Raw genomic sequence first — 19,545 nt, forward strand, 5'->3', positions numbered from 1 at the left:
CAAATTGCTTCTCTCTCTCTCTCTGTCCTCAGTTTATGTGAGAATAGGAATGAAAATAATAACCTCATCTGTTATTAAAAATTAAATACAATTAGGGCTTCACATGCACAGTTCTCAAGTAACATTTAAGTTGTGGTTAATGGATATTGCCTATTATTCTCACCTGGGGACATGGGGGAATGAAGAAATGCTAGAAGCTATTTATCACCAATGCTTTTTTTCCCCCTTTGGACTCATTCATTCTAAACACAACCTATTTTTTAATACTTTGGAATGTTCTAAGTGAATTTTAAAGGTTTTTGTTTTGTTTTGTTTTTGTTTTTGTTTTTTTACTAACTTGGTCTGCAAACCGAATTCTGCGTAGTCTTGGGGGTGGTGTTAGTGGTGATGGCGGTGTAGATGTTTACTCTCCAGTTGTAGAGTCACTTCAACCCAGGACATCAGAAATGTGTGTTGTGACCCAGCTCCCAAACTAAGTCCTCGCCTTTCCAAAGAACAGGTGAATCTAACTGATGGCTTCTTTTAGACCCCCGGCAGATGCAGCTCGCGAACACCTCTGCCTACTACACATACGTCATCCTCGTCGTCAAGAGCATGGTCTACACCGTCATCATCGCCATCTGTCTGCTTGGGGGACCAGCACTCTGTGACAACGGGAAGAGTTCCTAACCCATGGTGGCACCAAGGGTCCACTTTTCTCCTTGACTATTGTCACTAAAAGAGTCTGTTGAGGATCTAGAGGGGCTTTCTTTCTGCGTTTGGGTTATTTCAGTTCACAGGTTTCTTTTTCTATGTGTCATCATTGCAGAACAGGTTTACAAACCGCTAGGCAGACAGGAAATGTCACTCTGCATGGAGAACAATTTCTGCCATGACTCAGGGGCGGGGCCGGGGGCACCCACAGGGGCTTCAGCACCGCTATCTCCTTCACGCCCACCAGCCCGTCAGCCACCCAGCACCCTCGCCTCTGAGTACAGCCGGCGTGCAGCTTCCTTGGCGGCCCCTGGGGCTCTGTATCCAGATAACTGTCTGGAGGCCTTTTATTTTACATTTCTGGAAGTCTTCCTCCTTGCTACCTGAACTTTGTGCTATTTTTCACAACAGACCTAATAAAAGCAATCACAAGTCTACTTTCGCCTCTGTGGACATTTATTTGGTGAGACCTGAGTACAAGGCCATGGACAGCATGACTACTGAGCCTTCACATTCAGCATTGATGTACTCATGGTCAATTCCACATCTCTAATTCTTTCCCTAAGATAGTCCTTGTGATGCCTTCTTTGGGGGCACTGGCCCCAGGGGAACCACAAACAGTGAAGGTGCCCAAGTCATTTCTCCTTGAAAGGGGAGCAGTTTCAGACTTATTTAGTTTAAGACTCTCCCCCGGTGACAGTTTAATAAGTAGCAAGCCTGCGGGGCATGCTCAGGGCACCGGTGTCAGACCTGGACCAGTGTCTCATGTGCACCGTGGTCCCTGATGTCACAAGAACCCCATGAGAGCTGCAGTAACACGGGAAAAGGAGAGTGCTGGAGGGTTTAAATGCTTGGACTCTGAATCCCAGGAGCCTGGGCTTAAATCTCGGGTCTGTAGCTATTAGAACTTTCTGTGCCTTAATTTTCTCATTTGTAAAATGCGCTTACAGTGACACGTCTCCAGGAGTCGTGTGGATGAGCTGAGATATTAGTACATGCAAGTCCCTGACAGTATCAGCATCTACTGTTGGCAACTCCACTTTAGAAATAATAGAGAACATGCACTCACGTGTACACACACACACACACACATGTGTAAATATTTCTACAAACATGAATATAAAGCAAAATGTTCAGTGTGTGGTAAGTGGGTAAAAAACTAAATGTATATTTTCTATTTTCGGTAATGAATGCACTTACAGTAAAAGCTTGCATATATTAGAACAAAAACAATGCCTCATTTAAAATTGGAAAGGATTTTTTTTGTTGTTTATTTGCAATCAGCTTCAGTTTCTGTGACACAGGTGGCTTTGGAGACCAAATACAGGTTCCCAAGGGGAAACAACACAAGACCCATCAGATACAAGGAAGAGGAAATTTAATTTCCATCTACTTGATTCTCAGGAATTTGACCAGACCTCTTTAGGGCAAATACCTGGGCCTCTACTTAGAGATCTGGAACTGTTTCTGTGTGTGGAAAGCACAGAGGCAAAGGGGAGACTAGCAAATGACCCAGAGCCGTGTGGGCTGATTTCAGGGCCGGGCACTCCTAGCCAGTGTCCCCCGTGGCTTCCGATCCTCAACCCCTCCCTTCCCCAACCCGACCTGGGCAGCCCTGCGGGCTCTGCTCTGCACTGGCAGGTGCAGAGAGGGGGAGGGCGGTGCTGCAGGGGACAGTGGGGGGCAGGAGGGCGCTGGTGCGGAGGTGGGGTTTTCTTTTCTCGGGCTTTTCTTGTCTATGTGCTCTGTCAAATGTGGTTGATTCGTGGAAAATGCTTGAAGTCAAACCGGCCCCCACTGGTTGGGACTGTGCAAGGGGTAGCAGGTTTTGTCAGATAAAATAAGGGCAGTTAAACCACAGCCAAGTTTGCTCACTTGCAGAAGGCCACAGCTAATGGAACGAAAATATCCATCTGCACACGTATGTGTTTGCTGTCAAACATACTCTTACTCTGTGGGTGAGGGGTTCCCCTATTTTATAAATAGTTCATTCCAAGTAGCGGCTTCATGACTTCGGAATCGTATGACCAGGACTGTTGAGACACTGAAACTTCAGTCCGGTCCAATGACAGTATTCTGAAGGACACAGCATGCAGACTTCTTGTAGCTCTAGGTAATCCTGACATCCTCGAAGGATCTGTACTTTTCCATGGCATGTGATTTATTGAGGCTCCTATTTTTCAGTCTCATTTCTTGGTGTAGACAGGTTTCCAGAAGACCAGTGTCCATGAACCTATGAGCACAGGTAGACTGAGGACATCACAACAGAGGTGCTTCTATCCTCACAAGAACACAGACATAGGGAAGCTCCGAGTCTACTGTGTAATTGAATGTCATATATTGACTCATCTAAGTCCCTCTACAGGACAGATGACTGTAGAGTTGAGCTTCATTAGAGCAAGCTTAATATAAGACAGGCACATCAGTTAGGTGGGATGGGGGTCCAGCAGAGGAGGGTTGTTCAGCAATGTGAACCCAAGAGTAAGTGTCCCCACCCCCACCCCACCGGAACATGGTACAGAGAGGGGGCCCAGTCCTGAGACCCAATCTGACCAGTCCTTGGAGAAACAAAACTCTATTGTTGAGGCCGCTGCTTTAGGCTTTCAAGGTTTGACTTACTGCACATTCTCACCATAGATTTCATTTCCCTTCTTCTGTGCTTGAGAGCAAACTTCCGGGTGAGCTTTGGCTTCCATGAACATGGGCCACATGCTATTGGTTCAGCTCAGGGTAAATTATACACCGACATCCAGCTTAGGCATCATCTGTGGGCCTGTTATATATGTGACTCCACTCCTGAGACAGGGGAATCTAAATCTGACCACACCACTGAGTTGCTGAGATTTGAGTCCAAAGTCCAGAATCTGCAGACATTCCTCACCCCTTTCTCCACCATAAGATGCTCTTTCTGGTTAAGCCTCAGGTTCCCCCAGCCCTCTTGATGGCACTTCTGTCACTCGGTCCATTCTTAGAACAAGCCCAGACGGAGCTGATCTGACCTGCACAAATGCACATTTGACCCTGTCGTTACACCCTGTAGTTAGTTCCTGAGGAAACATCTCTGACAAAAAAAAAAATAATACTTCTTTTCCATTATGTACCTTAGCCTTCCAAAAAATAGAAGAAAATCTAAATGTCTGAGAGCAGAAGAAAAGTTAAATAATTATTTTACGTCCATGAAATAATCGGCGGTCATTTAAAATTATGTGTGTAGTTTACACATCATGGAAAATGCTCACCTGTGAAGCAAAAGTAAATATGCAGTGAAAAAATTTTATATCCTTTTGGAATATATTTATAAAAATAAAAACCCAAATCCATAGGTGAAAATCAGAAAGACAAGAAGAAAATAACCAGATGACTTCAATGATGCCTGGATATTCCAAAGTTTTTGCAACACACTGACTTCATTACTTTTAGATTATAATTTTTAAAACAGTGAATAAATATATGGACGGTATGGCCACAATAATGTGAAATGACAAACACAAAATGAGTAGGGGACAAATGAAGCTGTCGACACTGATTTGGCCGAATATTTTGAAGGACCGTTTCTTTGATTCTTGTTCTCTAAACATTTTTATAAGAAGTGTGTCCTAGTCTCACATTCAGGGAAGAGAAAAAAAAAAGTGGTCGTTGGAAGACCGAGGGAGCAGGTTAGGGACACAGCATCCTCACAGGCAAAGGAAACAGCCTGCCTCACAGCTGCTTTCCTCTTGTGAGATAACACACCTCGAATAGGACATTTTCTTTTCCTGAAAATGCTGCATTAGAGCCAGAACAAATCTGGTTCACGAGAATGAACAGCAGAGAATCTTCAGAAAAGATTGTGTCCCACATCTTAACCTCATAAACGTCACACAGTTCAGGTGAAGTTTGTGTGACATAAGTAGATTAGAGTATGGCTGTTGGAAGGCTTCCCTTTCCAGCCTATTCCACTGCTGTAGACACACGGGGGCAGATGAAATGCCTTCCCACTTGGACAGGAGTCTAAGGAAGATGGTCTTACCACGTCTTCCTGTTTCTGGGCTTGCTCCCCACCTGTCAAGTTAATGGCACTTGAGCCACAAGAAGCCAAAACGTCTTGGAATTATTTGAGAGTGCTAAACAAAGCCAAACATTTAATTAATACATAACATGTATGCTTTGCATAATTTAATAGTGATGTAAGGCAGGCCTTGCAAATGGAGATATAGATATAGATATAGATATAGATATAGATATAGATATAGATATAGATATAGATACAGATACCAAGGAGAAATAACTTAGACGCTGCTGGAGGGAATGAAACATGGACAGCAACTTTGTAGAACATTTTGGCACCTACTTAAAAATTAAATAGAAAGTCACCAAAGACCCAGGAAATCCTCTGCTAGAAATCTAAGACAAACAACAACAGCGGCACCTGGGTGGCTCAGTCAGTTGAGAGTCTGACTTCAGCTCAGGTCAGGATCTTGTGGTCCTTTGAGTCCCGCATCCCGCTCGCTGCTGTCAGGCTGTTGGTGTAGAGCCTGCTTGGGATCCTCTGTCCCCTTCTCTCTGCTCCTACCCTGCTTGCACTTCCTCCCCTCCCCTCCCCCCCCCAAAAAAAGAAATATGAAAACAAAAGTCCGCACAAAGACATGAGGGTCAAAGTTTATTGCAGGTTAATCATAATAGCAAAAGTTGGCTATAATTCCAATGTTCATCCACTGGTGGATTGTCAAAATGCTGTCATCCACTCAGTGGACTGGTATTCAGCAATACAAAGGGACAAACTACTTATGCATGCAACATGAATGACCCTCAAAAACATTATGCTAAGTAGCAGCCAGATGTAAAAAACTACACGTTCACATTGTATGATTTAATTTATATTTATTGTCTAGAAAGTGCAAATTTACAAAACAGGAAGCCAATCGGTGGTTGATCTAGGACTGGAAGTAGGAGCAAGGATCACATGGAAACAAAGACACTATCTGGATGAGAAAATTGCTCTGCAATTGTGCTGTGACTTAGTTTAAGAAGTATAATTTACTCAGGGCACCTGGGTGGTTCAGTTGAGCGTCCGACTTCAGCTCAGGTCATGATCTCATACTCCGTGAGTTCGAGCCCCACGTCGGGCTCTGTGCTGACAGCTCAGAGCCTGGAGCCTGCTTCGGATTCTATGTCTCCCTCTGTCTCTGACCCTCCCTTGCTCATGCTCTGTCTCTCTGTCTCAAAAATAAATAAAAGCATAAAAAAATTTAAAAAAAGGAGTATAATTTACTAAGAACTGCAATCACACATTTATAATGGACTAATTTGATGCTATGCAAACTATACCTAATAAGCTCGTTTTTTTTTTTTTTTTTTAGATCGAGTGATATCTTCAGCAGTGATGTCTCCATTCTTTTTAAAATTTTTATTAAAAATCTGAAAAATTGGGTTTCAGATCTACTGAAACATTCAGTGACTCTATAGTTGGTAATTTACGCAAGAACACTTCAGAAGGATTATAGCCTCCCCCCCATTCACTGTCTTCAGCCCCTAAATGCAGACTGGACCAAAGTGGGCTTCTCCGTGGTGCCGGATCCCTGACTGGCTACTCATGCTACCCCTCCTCCCTTGGTCTAGCAGGCTGGTGTGCTGGGACACTCAGGTTTGTCCCCCACAAGGTCCAACCTGCAAAGACCTCTCCCCACAGGAGGGACCCCTGGAATACAGAGCCAGGGCTCCCCCTGGTGGTTAGGGAGCCCAGAGACAATCCCACAAGACCTGGGCCTTGTCCCTCCTTCCCCCAACTAGGGTCCTAGCAATGTGACAGCTGACCAGTATGATGCCCACAGTAGCCTTGACTGACAGAATGGAGGTCAGGGGACACGGGTGTCAAGCTCAGTAAGAATAAACAGAGTGCAGAGTAAGTATGTGTTCGCAAATCACCACCCTGTCCCCCCTCCCCCTCCCCCCCCCACCACGCCAGCCAGAGTGAGCCACTTGGAAGAGGACGCATTTTACATTCAGACACTAAATTTACAGGCTGACATTCTTGCAATTTAGTACTAACGTCCATATATCACCAAAAATCTGACAAACTTCATAATCAGCAATGTCTTCTCACAACAGCCTCAGTTTCGGTCAGTTTTTTTCCCGATATTTTATATTTATAGGTACGTAAAATTAATAGATAATATAGAATAGAAAAGTCCAGTCATTAGCCCAATGTTTATACAAGAGAATTCTTAGTGTCTTTCATTTGATTACTCTTGTTTTCCTTACCTACCTCTGCACTCAACGTAAGCTCATGAGGGGTGAACAGCATTCCCCCCACCCCCCCAGTTCACGTCTCTGCCAGAGCCCATCCGGGTTCCTTATTGCATTCAGTGTAGAAACAGTACAACTCAGTCTTCGTGTCCCCGGTAACCGCTAAAGTCCCCACCGACCTTCCCTGTGTTCGGACTCTGCTGCAGGGACCTTATGTACAAGTGCCAGGAGCAAATACACGAGACACTGAGTGATTGATGAGTTCAGAGATGTCCAGACACACTGACGCCAGGATCAGCGTGGAGGAAAATCTCAAACTGAATATAACAGGAAATGATAGAAGGCTTTTAGGGTATCAGAGAAGAACAAGTTTTCTTGACCAGGACTCCAAAGTACACCAAGTAAATGGTCAAACAAAGTTTGACCACAAAATTGAGACTCTTTATTTAGTAAGTGCTTTAGACAAAGTTGAGACATTTGATAGATTAGCTGAGGCTCTTTATAACAGCTAAACCTCAGAAAGGATAACTATCTAAAAGACTTAAATTTGTACAACTCAACAGGTTGTACAATTGCTATAACAATTGCTATAATCTTAATTAATTTTGATAATTTAAAGTGCCTATCATTTTATCTTTTTTTGCATTTGTAATACATTTGTAAGAATGTATTAAAATAATATTTGTATTATGCGTATTTGTATTTACTTGTATTTGTAAGAGTATAAATCAGTGTTAATAGGAAATATAATAATAGCAATCTTGATTTGCCAGACACTCTCCTAAGTGTTCCACGTGTATTAAATTATTTAATCCTCACCAACCTGTGAGGTGTGGGCTGATTTCCCTTTTCGCAGACGAGGAAGCTGAGATTCACCGCAATGAGAACTGGGTCCGGTCACACGGCCAGGAAAAGTGGGCCCGGCCGTGGGCAGCCTGGCTCCTCTGGGTGCTGTAGCCTCTGCCGCCGGCCTCCTTTCTGCTGCGCCCAAAGGGCACGGACGGCCAAGTGTCCTAGGGACAGACTTTAGTGGGTGCCAGGTATAAACAGAGACCCTCAGCTTCCTCATCAGCGGCCCAGGGCAATAACCTGCTGAAACAATGTGATCCTGTTTGGTGGCCATCAGGTTGGTAAAAAACTATGATGTCAGATAATAAGCACAGTATTTAGAGACAAGGTGTATATTTCCTGGCAGCCGCAACCCCGGGATGACGTTCCCAGGGAAACGCGACTCCCAGCATGCAGAGACCCTGAGGTGTGGGTGCCAGCCTCGCTGGTGACAGCCAGTATGCGCAGCAGGACAAGCGACTGTCACTGGCGGTGGAGGGATTCATGCAGTGGCTGCAACCAGCGGCAGAAGGAGCAGCACAGAGGAGCAGTGAGCCTAGTGGACAGATGGATGGACAGACACAGATTGACGGGGATGCGATGCCGTTTACATAGATGTAAATACACATTATTCACAAGCAATTCTCTGTAGTTTTCACAGGTACATAAGACACCAAACATATCAGTCAATCCTCTCATTTGAGGCCGGGGAAACGGGGGTCTTGCAAAGAGAAGCCCCTTACCTGAAACTCCCAAGCACACTGAGTACACAATTGGAAAAACAGCTTTCCTGCCTAGTATTTCCGGTTGTTCCACTCACTAAGCTTGAGTATTTGCTGGAAGAGACCACTTACCTGGGCTCCACTACTTTGTAGAAGGTGTGGGTCATACCTGCAATGGCCAGCAGGGGGTGCTAGATGTCAGTGTAAGTAACAAGCAAACTACCATAGATTTTATGCAGGAAGCTCCTTATTGAAAATAGGAAGTAGAACAAGATCACAGATTACATTTGAAGCAACAGCTCATTGAGGACAGAAATTAATCCCTGAATCACAAACATCCAAGCAGGTTTCCTGGGGCACGTGCTTCCTTAACCTGAAGGTCTTGAAGTTAGTTCTTGCTGTGCTCTTAGCTAGACAATCTCAAGTACGTTACTTACTCCCCCTAAGCCTCTGTCTCATCTGCAGAATGGGATGAAGAACCCCTACTTTATGCAAGGAAGGAATCAAGATGTACAATGCTTGACATTTTAAAAAGCGTGGTTGTTATTATTTAATGCACCAATGATTTCTGTTATGACCTTCAGAAAATTAGTCTCCGGGCATCTGGGTGGCTCAGTCGGTTAAGCGTCCGACTTCGCTCAGGTCATGATCTCGCTGTCCATGAGTTCAAGCCCTGCGTTGGGCTCTGTGCTGACTGCTCAGAGCCTGGAGCCTATTTCAGATTCTGTGTCTCCCTCTCTCTCTGACACTCCCCCGTTCATGCTCTGTCTCTCTCTGTCTGAAAAATAAATAAACGTTAAAAAAAAAAACTAAAAAAAAAAAGAAAATTAGTCTCTAACAAAAGGAAAGGAGGTATTAATTCACAAGTACTAGAAGAATTTCTGTTGTGTTCTGAGGCCCAGCACTGTTAAATGCATGACTGCTCTTCAAGAATAACTTAGGTTCTGGGGGCGCCTGGGTGGCTCATTCAGTTAAGTGTCTGACTTTGGCACAGGTCATGATCTCACTGTCCGTGAGTTCGAGCCCCGCGTCGGGCTCTGTGCTGACAGCTCAGAGCCTGGAGCCTGCTTCAGATTCTCTGTTTCCCTCGCTCTCTGCCCCTCCCCCACTCGTGCTCTGTCTCTATCAAAAAAATCAATGAACGTTAAAAAAAATTAAAAAAAATAACTTATGCTCTTTGCTTATTGGCATGTGAGAGTAATTCTTGGGTTCTGCGTTCTCTCTGAATTTTTCTTCATGACTCCATAGTCTTTATAATTAAAAGAAATTACATACATATATATGCAGTTGTATGTATAAGGAATGGAGGGTGTGACGGGTTTTGGAATTTCTTAGAGTAGGATTTGAATCAAGACTCCATTACTTATGTGACCCTAAGTAGTGAAACATTTTAAGATTCCAATAGCTGATTTGTCAAATGGGGTTGTTATAACTACCTTGACATGTTATGAGGAATAAATGCTTATAAGAATTACATTGTACTTAATTCAGGCTGATCGTATTTATTTATAAAGCAACCAACTTGGCCCAATCTCTGGCACTGGATTCCCCAATCCATGGGTTATCCTTCTTTGAATAGAGGACATCACATTCTACAAACTAAATTGTTCTCCCAAGAGAGTATTTGGCTGGAGGTTTGGGACAGACTTCATTAAACAGTAAGGCTGGTCATGGCCACAGTTCCTGAGCCTTCAATTTGAGAAGTATTTGAACAAAAATGGTAACATTGAGAGAAACAGACTTTTGAATGCTGGTAGTGTGAAATAAAACTTGTTTAAATAAAAGAATAGAAGGCTGTAGATTTTCTCCCCCAAAGTAAGATTTTCCTATCAGTGAAAATTTAGGAAATAGAGAAAGGAGGAAGAAAAATGTCACCCAATTTGTCACCACCCACACTGCTCACCTTTTATATTGAGACTCTTTCCACCTGTTGTTTTCCTGTGCAGATGTCCACCCCATTGTCACTCTCTTTTCCACTTAACACGTAATAAGCACAGCTGCCCTAGACACCTGCTGAGGGTCTGAATGATGGGCCTGGAATATTCTTTTAGCAGAATATTCCAGTCAACACCTCACCATCTCAGCACAACCTCAGAGCCTGCATTTTGGGACACTTTAGCTTTGAATCCCGGTTATAGCTCAGCATGTCTGCCCTCCAGTTTTACCAGGAAGAGGAGCACGGGAGCTGGAGGACCCAGCCCTCCAGCCCAGCCAAGTTCCCTTAATCAATGTCCTCACTGCCCTCTCCCTCCAGGAGGTCAGGCTATAATTAGCATAACTATTTATCATAACTACACCCAGGAGGCTCTGGTATACCTGGCATAACTGAAAAGGAAGCTTCATTTCAGTCGAAGTCAATGCTCCCTTTATCTCTCAAAATTTCATTTCAGACACATTCCTCAGCTGCCCCTTCAGGAGGCCTGCCTTTACCATTTCTGAGGATCTGACCCTGGAACCTCAGGACCTGGTCCCGCCCCCTGGTCCACACTCCACTTGGGTCAACGCAGACTTCTGCCTTTGGCCACACACACACACACACACACACATTCACACATATCCCTGTCTTCCACAACAATAATATTCCCTATAATTTTGCACTCTGGGGATCCCAGAAATCATCGACGGCACCCAGGCCAGTGTTGAGGTGAAACGCCCGTCCCCAACATTTCCTGAGCCTTGTCTATGCACCTGGGACAGGCTACACGCTTTGCTCACATTTCCTGTTCACTCTGCCTGCAAACGAACGAGGTCCCTTTTGACAGATGAGGAAAAGGAGGAGAAACAGCTCACCCACGACTGCATAGCTATCGTGTTATGTGAGGGCATTTACTCTTATGATGCCACCTCGGGACTATGCTCCAGTGCCAGCTGGGGGGGGAGGGCGGTGCCTTTTAGGCAGGCATTGCTGCTCTGCTTGCCCCCATCGTCCTTGGGCAGGCCACGCCCCCATTGCTCTGTGAGTGCCAAGTGGCCATTTGAGGCTTGGGATTTGTCTCCAGCCAGACCCGGCTGTCATCCCACCTGATTCGCCTTAGGCATGCAGCCTTGGAAGAGACACTGAGCAGAAACCTATTAGTGCTCTGCTCAAAAAAAGTCGATGTCCAATCAAAAATTGCTATTATTAGTGGTGCTCTTACTGCACCAAAGTTCTTCAGTGTTTCTTAGCACCCTGACCACTGGTGGTCCCTCTCCCCCTTGTGGTCAGACCTGTCCCTGCTCTGGCTCCTCCCTCCCTCCTCCCACCCTCCTCTCTCCACCAGTGCCTGCAGGTGCCTCAGGGAAGCAGAGCTCAGAGCCTAACCTGCCCTCTGCCACCCACCCAGTCAGTCTCCGTCCAGCAGGTGCAGCTGGGAGGTCACCCTGGGCTTCTCCCCACCAGCAGGGAAGCAGAACCATGCTGGGTCCCCTCGCCCTCCTGTGTGCCCTCCTGTTTCCAGGTAGGTCCCGACTCCTTCCCTGGTGCGGGGTGACCCTGGTGCGGGGTGAGCTGAGGCTCCTATCTTTCTCCGTCTCACCGCTGTCCCCCTTGCAGGTGGCGTGGCAGCGATCAGTCTGACTCAGCGGGCTGTGGTGGTGGAGCGCGTGGGTGGCTCGGCCACCCTGTCCTGCCAAGCCAGCGCCTACGTCCGCTACATCCACTGGTACCTCCACCAGGAGGGGACTGCGCCCAAGAGGATCCTCATGCTGGACATGTCAAGGTTATCTGTGCAGAGGTATGGGGGCTTGAAAGCGGACAAAATCGATGCCAAGAAAGGCAAGGAAAGCAACAGCTGTGAACTGTCAGTGAAGAAGCTGCAGAAGAGCGACGAGGGCGTGTACTACTGTGCTGCCTGGGAAGCTCACAGCCCCGCGCGCTGCTCTGCTCCCTGAGCAAAAAGTCTCGCTCTCCCAGGGCGCTCCAGGCCCGGACCTCCCAGGGTTGCTGGGTCCCTGGGGCTTCCTGGGGTCAACGGTCAGTACCCCTGACACCCACGCCCCCTCCGCGGGTCCACTGCGCATAACCCAGGAGGCTAAGGAGCCCCTGGTGGGCAGCCTGGTGCAGAACCAGGGAGCTGTCCAGTCTGGAGGCACTTTTTTTTTTTTAGTGTTTATTCTTGAGAGAAAGAAGGAGAGAGAGAGGGAGAGACACTGAGCATGATCGGGCGAGAGGCAGAGCAAGAGAGGGGCTCTGTGCTGACAGCAGAGACAGGCGGAGCTCAAACTCACCAACCATGAGATCATGATCTGAGCCAAGTGGGATGCTTAGCAACCTGAGCCACCCAGGCCCCCCCCCCCCCCCCGGAGGCACTTTTCTAAAGATCTTCCAAGGAGGTGTTTCTGGAGCATCTGGAGCAGGATCTGAGCTGCTCAAGGCAGCAGCCACAAGCACCAGGCACCAGCCTCATGTGGCTACTGAGCACTAGAAATGTAGCCAGTGCACTAGTCCACGCTGTGATGGGCTGCTTGTGTAGCGTACAAATCATATTCTGGAGAGCATAAAAAAAAAGATGCATGTTGAAATAAAACTTTGGGTATATTGCACTAAATAAAAATAGTCTTAAATTGTACTTGTTTCTTTAACTTTTTTTAATGTGGCAGTTTGCAAATTTTTAATTATTGCTTCAAATTGTGTCTCAAATACATTTATTTCTGTTGAATAGAAGTGTGCTGGACTGGTGATTTAAGAATCTGACCATCTCCAATGAATAATGCAGGAATAAAATATCGTGCAACTAATTTCAAGGCCGAGAGACTCTCTGGGGATTCTGCACAAAATGGGTGCAAACCGAGACTGGAAGGCAGCTCCTGACTCCAGTTTCTAAGTTGCCACCCGCCCACCGCTGGTTCCTGTGCAGAGAGAGAGACTCCTTGATCAGAAGCCCAGGAAACAGTGTGGCTGACTTCGCAGCACCCTCACCCATGCCTGGCGCTCACTCTCCTGCGGGGGAAATGATCCTCAGGGCAGGTGCATGCATCAGCACTGGACGAGACCCCGGGCCATCCGCCTTCCCCTTCTCCTTGAAAGTGACTCCATATGGGATTTGGGGACCAGCTTCCCTGGACGTCTGTTCTCTCATCTGTAAAGCGAGGAGGTTTAACTGCTACAGTTGTGTGACTGATTTCTGTATTAAAGCAAAATTATACCAAAAATATATCACTATGTTCACTAACTTCTAATAAAGCTAGTCAACCTCTTGACCAAAAGAAAAAAAAAGAAAAAAGAAAGAAGAGAAATTAAGGAAAAGAAAAGCTATTTACTGATTCTCCGGCCCCAAACAGAAAGGCCCTGCTGTGTGTGGGGGAAGATAAAGCTCTCTGAGGAGGTCTAAGCTGAATTAAATACATTTTCAATTGAAAATTCCAACTTTATGTACAACTTAATAGCATTGGCAAAAATAATTAATGAAAGGGAAGTCTAAATGATCGGAAGTAAATTGGTTTCTCGGATTTGCTAAATCTTCCTCCATCTCGATGAGCTTCTGTTTGTGTGGATGATTTATATTTAAGACATGCCTGCCTGTGAAGGAGCCCAAACAACATCTGGACCCTCTACTGAAGTCCCGGGTCAAGGTTAAAGCCTCCAGCAAGTGCAGGAAGTGTGTGAGGGGGGGAGGGTTTAGGGGGCAGAAAGTCACCTTCCCTCCCTCTTGGGGGTGGTCCCCTCATTTGTCCTCCCCATTTCCTAATACAACCCAACCCTCTCGTCTTGCTGCACCTTCTCAGTGCCTGACTCCACAGAGGGGTCTCTGAGATCTGATTATTATGGTTTAGTTAGAGAGAAGTGAGATAAATATGAAGACACTCTCATGAGAAGTGATCCCAAGTCCGTGTCAATCTCAGTTTTCCACGTGGATCCACTGTGCTTTTGGTGTACAGCCTGAGAGGACAGTGGCCTTGTACAGGGAGGAAACACCCCCTTTGGGGAGGAAGAAACAAGTCTATGTTTGGAGTCGTTTCCTCCTTCTTCCCCTTCTCCTTTCGGCTAAGGTGAGCTCCACCCAGGACACTTTGACCACACATAGTAAAGGCCAACCAGCTCTGCCTTAAGTAAAGATTATTCATTACAAGGTTGTTTCAAGGCTGATTCATGAAAACACTAAAAATATCTTATTGGAGTATATAGGACTGAGTATAGTAGGGCCTCTATCTCTGTTGAAGTGAGATTCATATTTTGAATATTACTGATGGGCTCACATTACTTCAAGGGTAAAGGACTTTGCATAGATGGCTGCTTGAAAAATCCTAATGATTTGGGCTCAACTCATTCGTTTCATTCCTGAGGTGGGTGAGACGCAATGCTTTTGAGTAATAGAAGCAACATTATAATTTCAAATCAAAGCTGAATAAAGTCCAAGAACACCTCAAAAATCACAATTTTCCTAGTTATAATATCCAATACCAACTGCTCACACCCACCAGTACCGTGGAAAAGTCATGTCTGTTACCTCAGAGTCATCTCCTAGAAATCACACTTCTAAAGATTTCTAGGCCCAACTGGAAATCCATGTTGACTATTTTTTGGGGTGCTTTTTATGGTTCACCCTCAGAATGGGTTCAGGGACACAGCCCCGGGTAGAGGAAAGGGCATAACTTTGGAGGGGTCACTGCTAAACATTGGGATCATGATAGTTTTTACGGTGTCATTTCTATACCCTGATTTGTCACGTAGCAAACTTGCATTGCTTTTGAATTTTATTTTAAGACGTACTTTTGAAAACAATTCACATGTTACTTAATATTAAAAATCTTGGGGCGCCTGGGTGGCGCAGTCGGTTAAGCGTCCGACTTTAGCCAGGTCACGATCTCGCGGTCCGGGAGTTCGAGCCCCGCGTCGGGCTCTGGGCTGATGGCTCGGAGCCTGGAGCCTGTTTCCAATTCTGTGTCTCCCTCTCTCTCTCTCTGCCCCTCCTCCGTTCATGCTCTGTCTCTCTCTGTCCCCAAAATAAATAAACGTTTAAAAAAAAATTAAAAAAAAATCTTGCATATTACTGAACACGTAGACAGAACATGTGACATCCGATGGTTAGAAAGGCCTGAAACGGGCTGTGTCATGATCATTTTTGTCCCCTCTTCTCAAACAACAACTTTTGCCTCTGTTACAAAACAAAATCCGGATCTCTTTGGATCCCCACTGACTCCATTGGCCTACTTAGAGACCAGGTCCGTTCTTGGAGAATCGGAGCAGGTACTTGGTCTGAGTGTGTCTTTTCCCCCGTGGAGGAGAGACACCAAGTACTACAGACAGTGGCACAGTCTTCTCGTTAACGCTGTGCTGTAACTTCCTTGGTTTCCTTATGTCACTTTTGTCCAGACGCAGAGGCAGGAGTGAGATGGTCCCAGCAGAAGCACACACACTGTCGCACACAACCCTGGTTTCCTTCAGCAAAGTTCTTGGGCACTTTTGCTGCCTGAAACACGATCTCCTAGCCTTCTTGGAAGGTTGCTAGAAAATTGCCCTCGCATGTTCTTCATCTGGAGACTGAGAAGAAGATAGACTTTCAAGTAGGACTCTGTGTGTCTCCACTTTGGGGGTACAGATTTCTCTCCCAGTAACAGGACAAGGGTGGATGTTGTGGGGCACAAAGCGTGGATTCTGTGAAACCTGTTTCCTCCCCAGGATCAACACGCCATGTTTCTCCCCCCCTGCTCTGTGCCCCAGTCCCCAGGGATTATGCTAATGGGCATCTTTGCTCTGATATGCATTGACTGTTGGTCAATGGAAGTTGAAGTTCAAAGAAGCATCACCATGTCCCCTGACAGAAGCATTTTTTTCGGGCATTAGATGGACATCCAAGCCTTTGGATTCAGGGTCCTGGGAGAGAAGAAATAAATGCCTCCCATGTGCTAATTGGTATAAAAGGGAATGGCCACTTCCACTCACACCTGTGTTTTCCTGAGCATAACCCTGTCTCTGGTGTAGATGGCACTATGTGTTGGCCCCTGCGAGGATGCAGACCCCCTTCAGGGAGGGATCCCTGAGCTCACTCGGCTCCCACCTCCCAGCCTCCTCCTGATGCTTCCACTGACTGCTTCCAAACAGCAACCAAAGAATAAGGAAACCCACCCATGCGGTCCATGAGGGTCCACCTCGTAATGCCCAGGGCGAGGTAAAGAGAGGCGGACAGTCCATCTGGACTGGAGCAAAAGAATGAAATCAAGCAGACGGTCAGATAAGTGGGTTATATTTGCCTCTAAGTAAATAACACAAGTTGGAGACTCAGGTGAGTTTATCTAGTTCCTTTCATTTCACTTTCCACGACACCACGGAGGTCCCATCTCTAACAGAATAGGATGTGCTTTTTTAGTTGATGAACGTAGCGGAGAGGAGCATGTAGATTATTTGTAATGCTGTCGTTCTTCAGTTAGATCAGGGATTCCAGGTATTTGTCGAGTTATGAAGTAAATGATCATCACCTAATTAAAACAAAATTAATAACTTCCAGAGATATCTGTGTAGATAAATGATTACAGTGCTTTTTGACACAATATTATGATGAATCCAAGTCTGTGTTCCTGACGTCCTTTAATAGAATAAACAATTGTACAGCAGTGAAACCATCCCAAGTCTTATTAAAAGAGACCAGAGAATTGTCTTCCACCTTCACAATATCAACTACAACCCAGCCTTTCACCTTTGTTATAATTGATCTATCTTTTCTGTCCTTCCTTCCTCTTCTCCCTTGCCACCTTTAGGTCGACATATAATTGTTTCGATCACAAACTGACCCTTCCTATGTACTGCAGTTCTGTTGTCTTTTCTTTTAACTTCTAAACTGAAGTTACAGACTGATTACCAAAATCTGCAGTTATATTCCGAAAGTGGTAGAATTATCATCTTTAGCCCATAGGTCAACATATTTCTTTGATTGCTTTTCTTTGCTCGGCCAAGAAAAAGAATTGGGTTCTTTTTGAAAATTAACAAATAGAATGTGATTCTGATAAGATTTTAATGACAGGTATTTTTTGCTGAGAACTCCTATGTCCTAGGCACAGTATTAAGCACTTTACATACTTGTTATGTGATGCCTCGTTATCAGAGGAGAGAGGAAAGAGAGTCTGAGAGCTATCAAAGTACCCACACAGATGTCCCTAACCCTGCCCCAGGTGTCTGGGTTGACATAATTTCCTATTGACTTGCATTCCTGATTGGAGACAGTGTATGTTGAAATGGTGTGATTATCTCAGAGAGAAGTTAGGTGCCCAGAGATTTTCAGTAATTGTGAAAAGCTCAATCTGAAGGCCCTGACAGTGAACAAATTTGAATTCATATCCACTTTGCTCCACCGGCTGCCAGATAAAGTGCTGGATGTTGGGTCTGTCCAGGAGCTCTTGTGATCATCATAAACATTCTTCAAATGTACTACTTTCAGGGAGGGAAGAATTGATTTTTAGAGAAGAAGAGAAATATTTCCAAACAGTCCAAGTTGTTTCAATGTATTGTTGGGTCACTTTGAACTCTCTTAGTGCTCTTGACTTTACAAGAACATACTCTGGCATTTGTGAGCAAATATGTGTTGTCCCAGACCTGCTGCCCTGCCCAGCAGGGCCTGGGGAGGAGAGTATGAGGGTCACTCATGAGGCCACGGTTAAGGAGTCACAGTGGGCACACATCTGGAAGACTTACTTTTTCAGACAGTTTGTCCTGGAACCCAGTCTGCTAGAAGAGTAAAAAAGGGTAAGAAAAATCACATATCTTCTTTGTTCTGTAAACTTGCTTTAGCAGAAAGTATAATAGGTCAACTACATGGAGAGGACTTAAAACCTCGCAGTCAGAATTAAGTAAACAACCAAAATGTGCAATGAGGATGATATTTTGGAAATTTTTAGCTGGTAGAGTTTTCTTCTCAGACGTGCATCATGTCACTGGGAGTCCTTCCTCTGTTTAGGGAAAACCATGAGAATTAGTTCCATGAAAGTGAAGCTGTGCCCAAAACAAGCTCATTTTTTTCTGTTAAAGAGTTTTTTAAATATTTATTTATTTATTTATTTATTTCTAAGAGAGACAGAGAGAGAGAGAGAGTGTGTGCACGTGTGCATGTGTGTGTGTGGGGGGGGGTGGGGGTGGGCAGAGAGAGGGAGACACAGAATCTGATGCAGGCTCCAGGCTCTGAGCTGTCAGCCCGGAGCCTGACACAGGGCTCAAACCCACCAACTGTGGGATCATGACCCGAGCTGAAGTCGAAAGCTTAAGTGACTGAGCCACCCAGGCCTCCCCAAGCTCACTTTTCAAAATTAATCATGAGCTAGTGAGCTTGAAAGTCAGAATAAAATGAAAAAAAAAATGGTTGTTTTTTTTTCCCCTATATTTCAAGTCTCTCATTTATAGATTTGTGGGTAAGCCTGGCAAACTGGGAACACAGAGTTTCACTAGAAGTTCTAGATGCAGAAAAGTGGGGGTGTTCAGTCGGCCAAGTTCGCATGCAGGTCAGAGAAGGGCTAGCGCTCGGGGCTGGGATGTGATGTGATGTGTTGGGGAGACAGTAAGAGAATGTATTTTCTGGTTCCCTGTCTCTGGGGGTCTTATCCAAGGGAGGATAGAAACTTCCACAGAAACCCAAAGCACATGGAGGGAGAACTTGAGAATATCTGGCTGATGTCAAGCTTCTGGAACACGGCCCTGGAGGAACACCACCAACAGTGGTCAGCTTGGGAGACCCTGTTCAGGAGGAACTACATAGAGTGGTGTGGACAAGGTACAGAGTTTTCAAAACAACTTAGTCCATGAAGCTTCCTGAGCTGAAAAAGATAAACTAGTCTCCAAAAAGAATCGTCCAAGAACCAACGAAAATACTATTATTTGAATCTAGGAACCAAATTTTACCTTTCAGAGCCTTGAGAGAAACAGTCATAGGGAATGTGGTAACACAACAACAACAACAACCACAAAAGCCTGCATTTGCATAGACCCTGGTAACCCAAGGGGGTGCAGTGAGAGGAGGAGGTGAGCTGGAGCTTCTCCAGAACCTTCTTCTGCAGAGCAGAGATGCCAGCACCCACCCCAGGGATGGTGTGAGGTTATGAGATTAGAAATCCAAATGCTTAGCGTGCAGCCCTGAGTAATTATCGGTAGTAATTATCAGCATTTCCTTTAATCTCA

At 45.4% G+C, this 19,545-nt stretch overlaps 2 protein-coding genes and 2 long non-coding RNA genes across 5 annotated transcripts in view; 2 read left to right on the forward strand and 2 right to left on the reverse strand.

Moving 5' to 3' along the window:
* TRG (uncharacterized) overlaps positions 1 to 19,545 on the forward strand; it is a gene marked incomplete at its 5' end in the record, with an annotated part of 115,089 nt that overhangs the window by 36,209 nt on the left and 59,335 nt on the right.
* LOC109497400 lies at positions 1,934 to 5,235 on the reverse strand. The gene is made up of 2 exons (XR_002153578.3): positions 5,102 to 5,235; positions 1,934 to 3,692 (listed from the first exon to the last, which is right to left on the reverse strand). It is a non-coding gene; the product is annotated as an uncharacterized LOC109497400 (long non-coding RNA).
* LOC101091772 (T cell receptor gamma constant 2) overlaps positions 11,715 to 19,545 on the forward strand; it is a 32,435-nt gene continuing 24,604 nt past the window's right edge. Inside the window, exons 1-2 of the mRNA XM_023250215.2 lie at positions 11,715 to 11,905; positions 12,001 to 12,318. Of these exons, the coding sequence (XP_023105983.2) occupies positions 11,863 to 11,905; positions 12,001 to 12,318 (361 nt within the window). The 5' untranslated portion in view covers positions 11,715 to 11,862. The remainder of the gene's footprint in view (positions 11,906 to 12,000; positions 12,319 to 19,545) is intronic.
* Positions 16,614 to 19,545, reverse strand: part of LOC123383836 — a 4,337-nt gene continuing 1,405 nt past the window's right edge. The window contains exons 1-2 of one of the 2 annotated variants that reach the window (XR_006594106.1): positions 18,073 to 18,322; positions 16,614 to 16,862 (exon numbers count right to left, since the gene is read on the reverse strand). This is a non-coding gene — a long non-coding RNA (uncharacterized LOC123383836). Of the gene's footprint in view, positions 16,863 to 18,072; positions 18,323 to 19,545 lie in introns of those variants that run through there. The other variant, XR_006594107.1, reaches the window with a different exon arrangement.

Source organism: Felis catus, chromosome A2, assembly GCF_018350175.1.
Source record: "Felis catus isolate Fca126 chromosome A2, F.catus_Fca126_mat1.0, whole genome shotgun sequence".
NCBI classification, from domain to species: Eukaryota; Metazoa; Chordata; class Mammalia; order Carnivora; family Felidae; genus Felis; species Felis catus.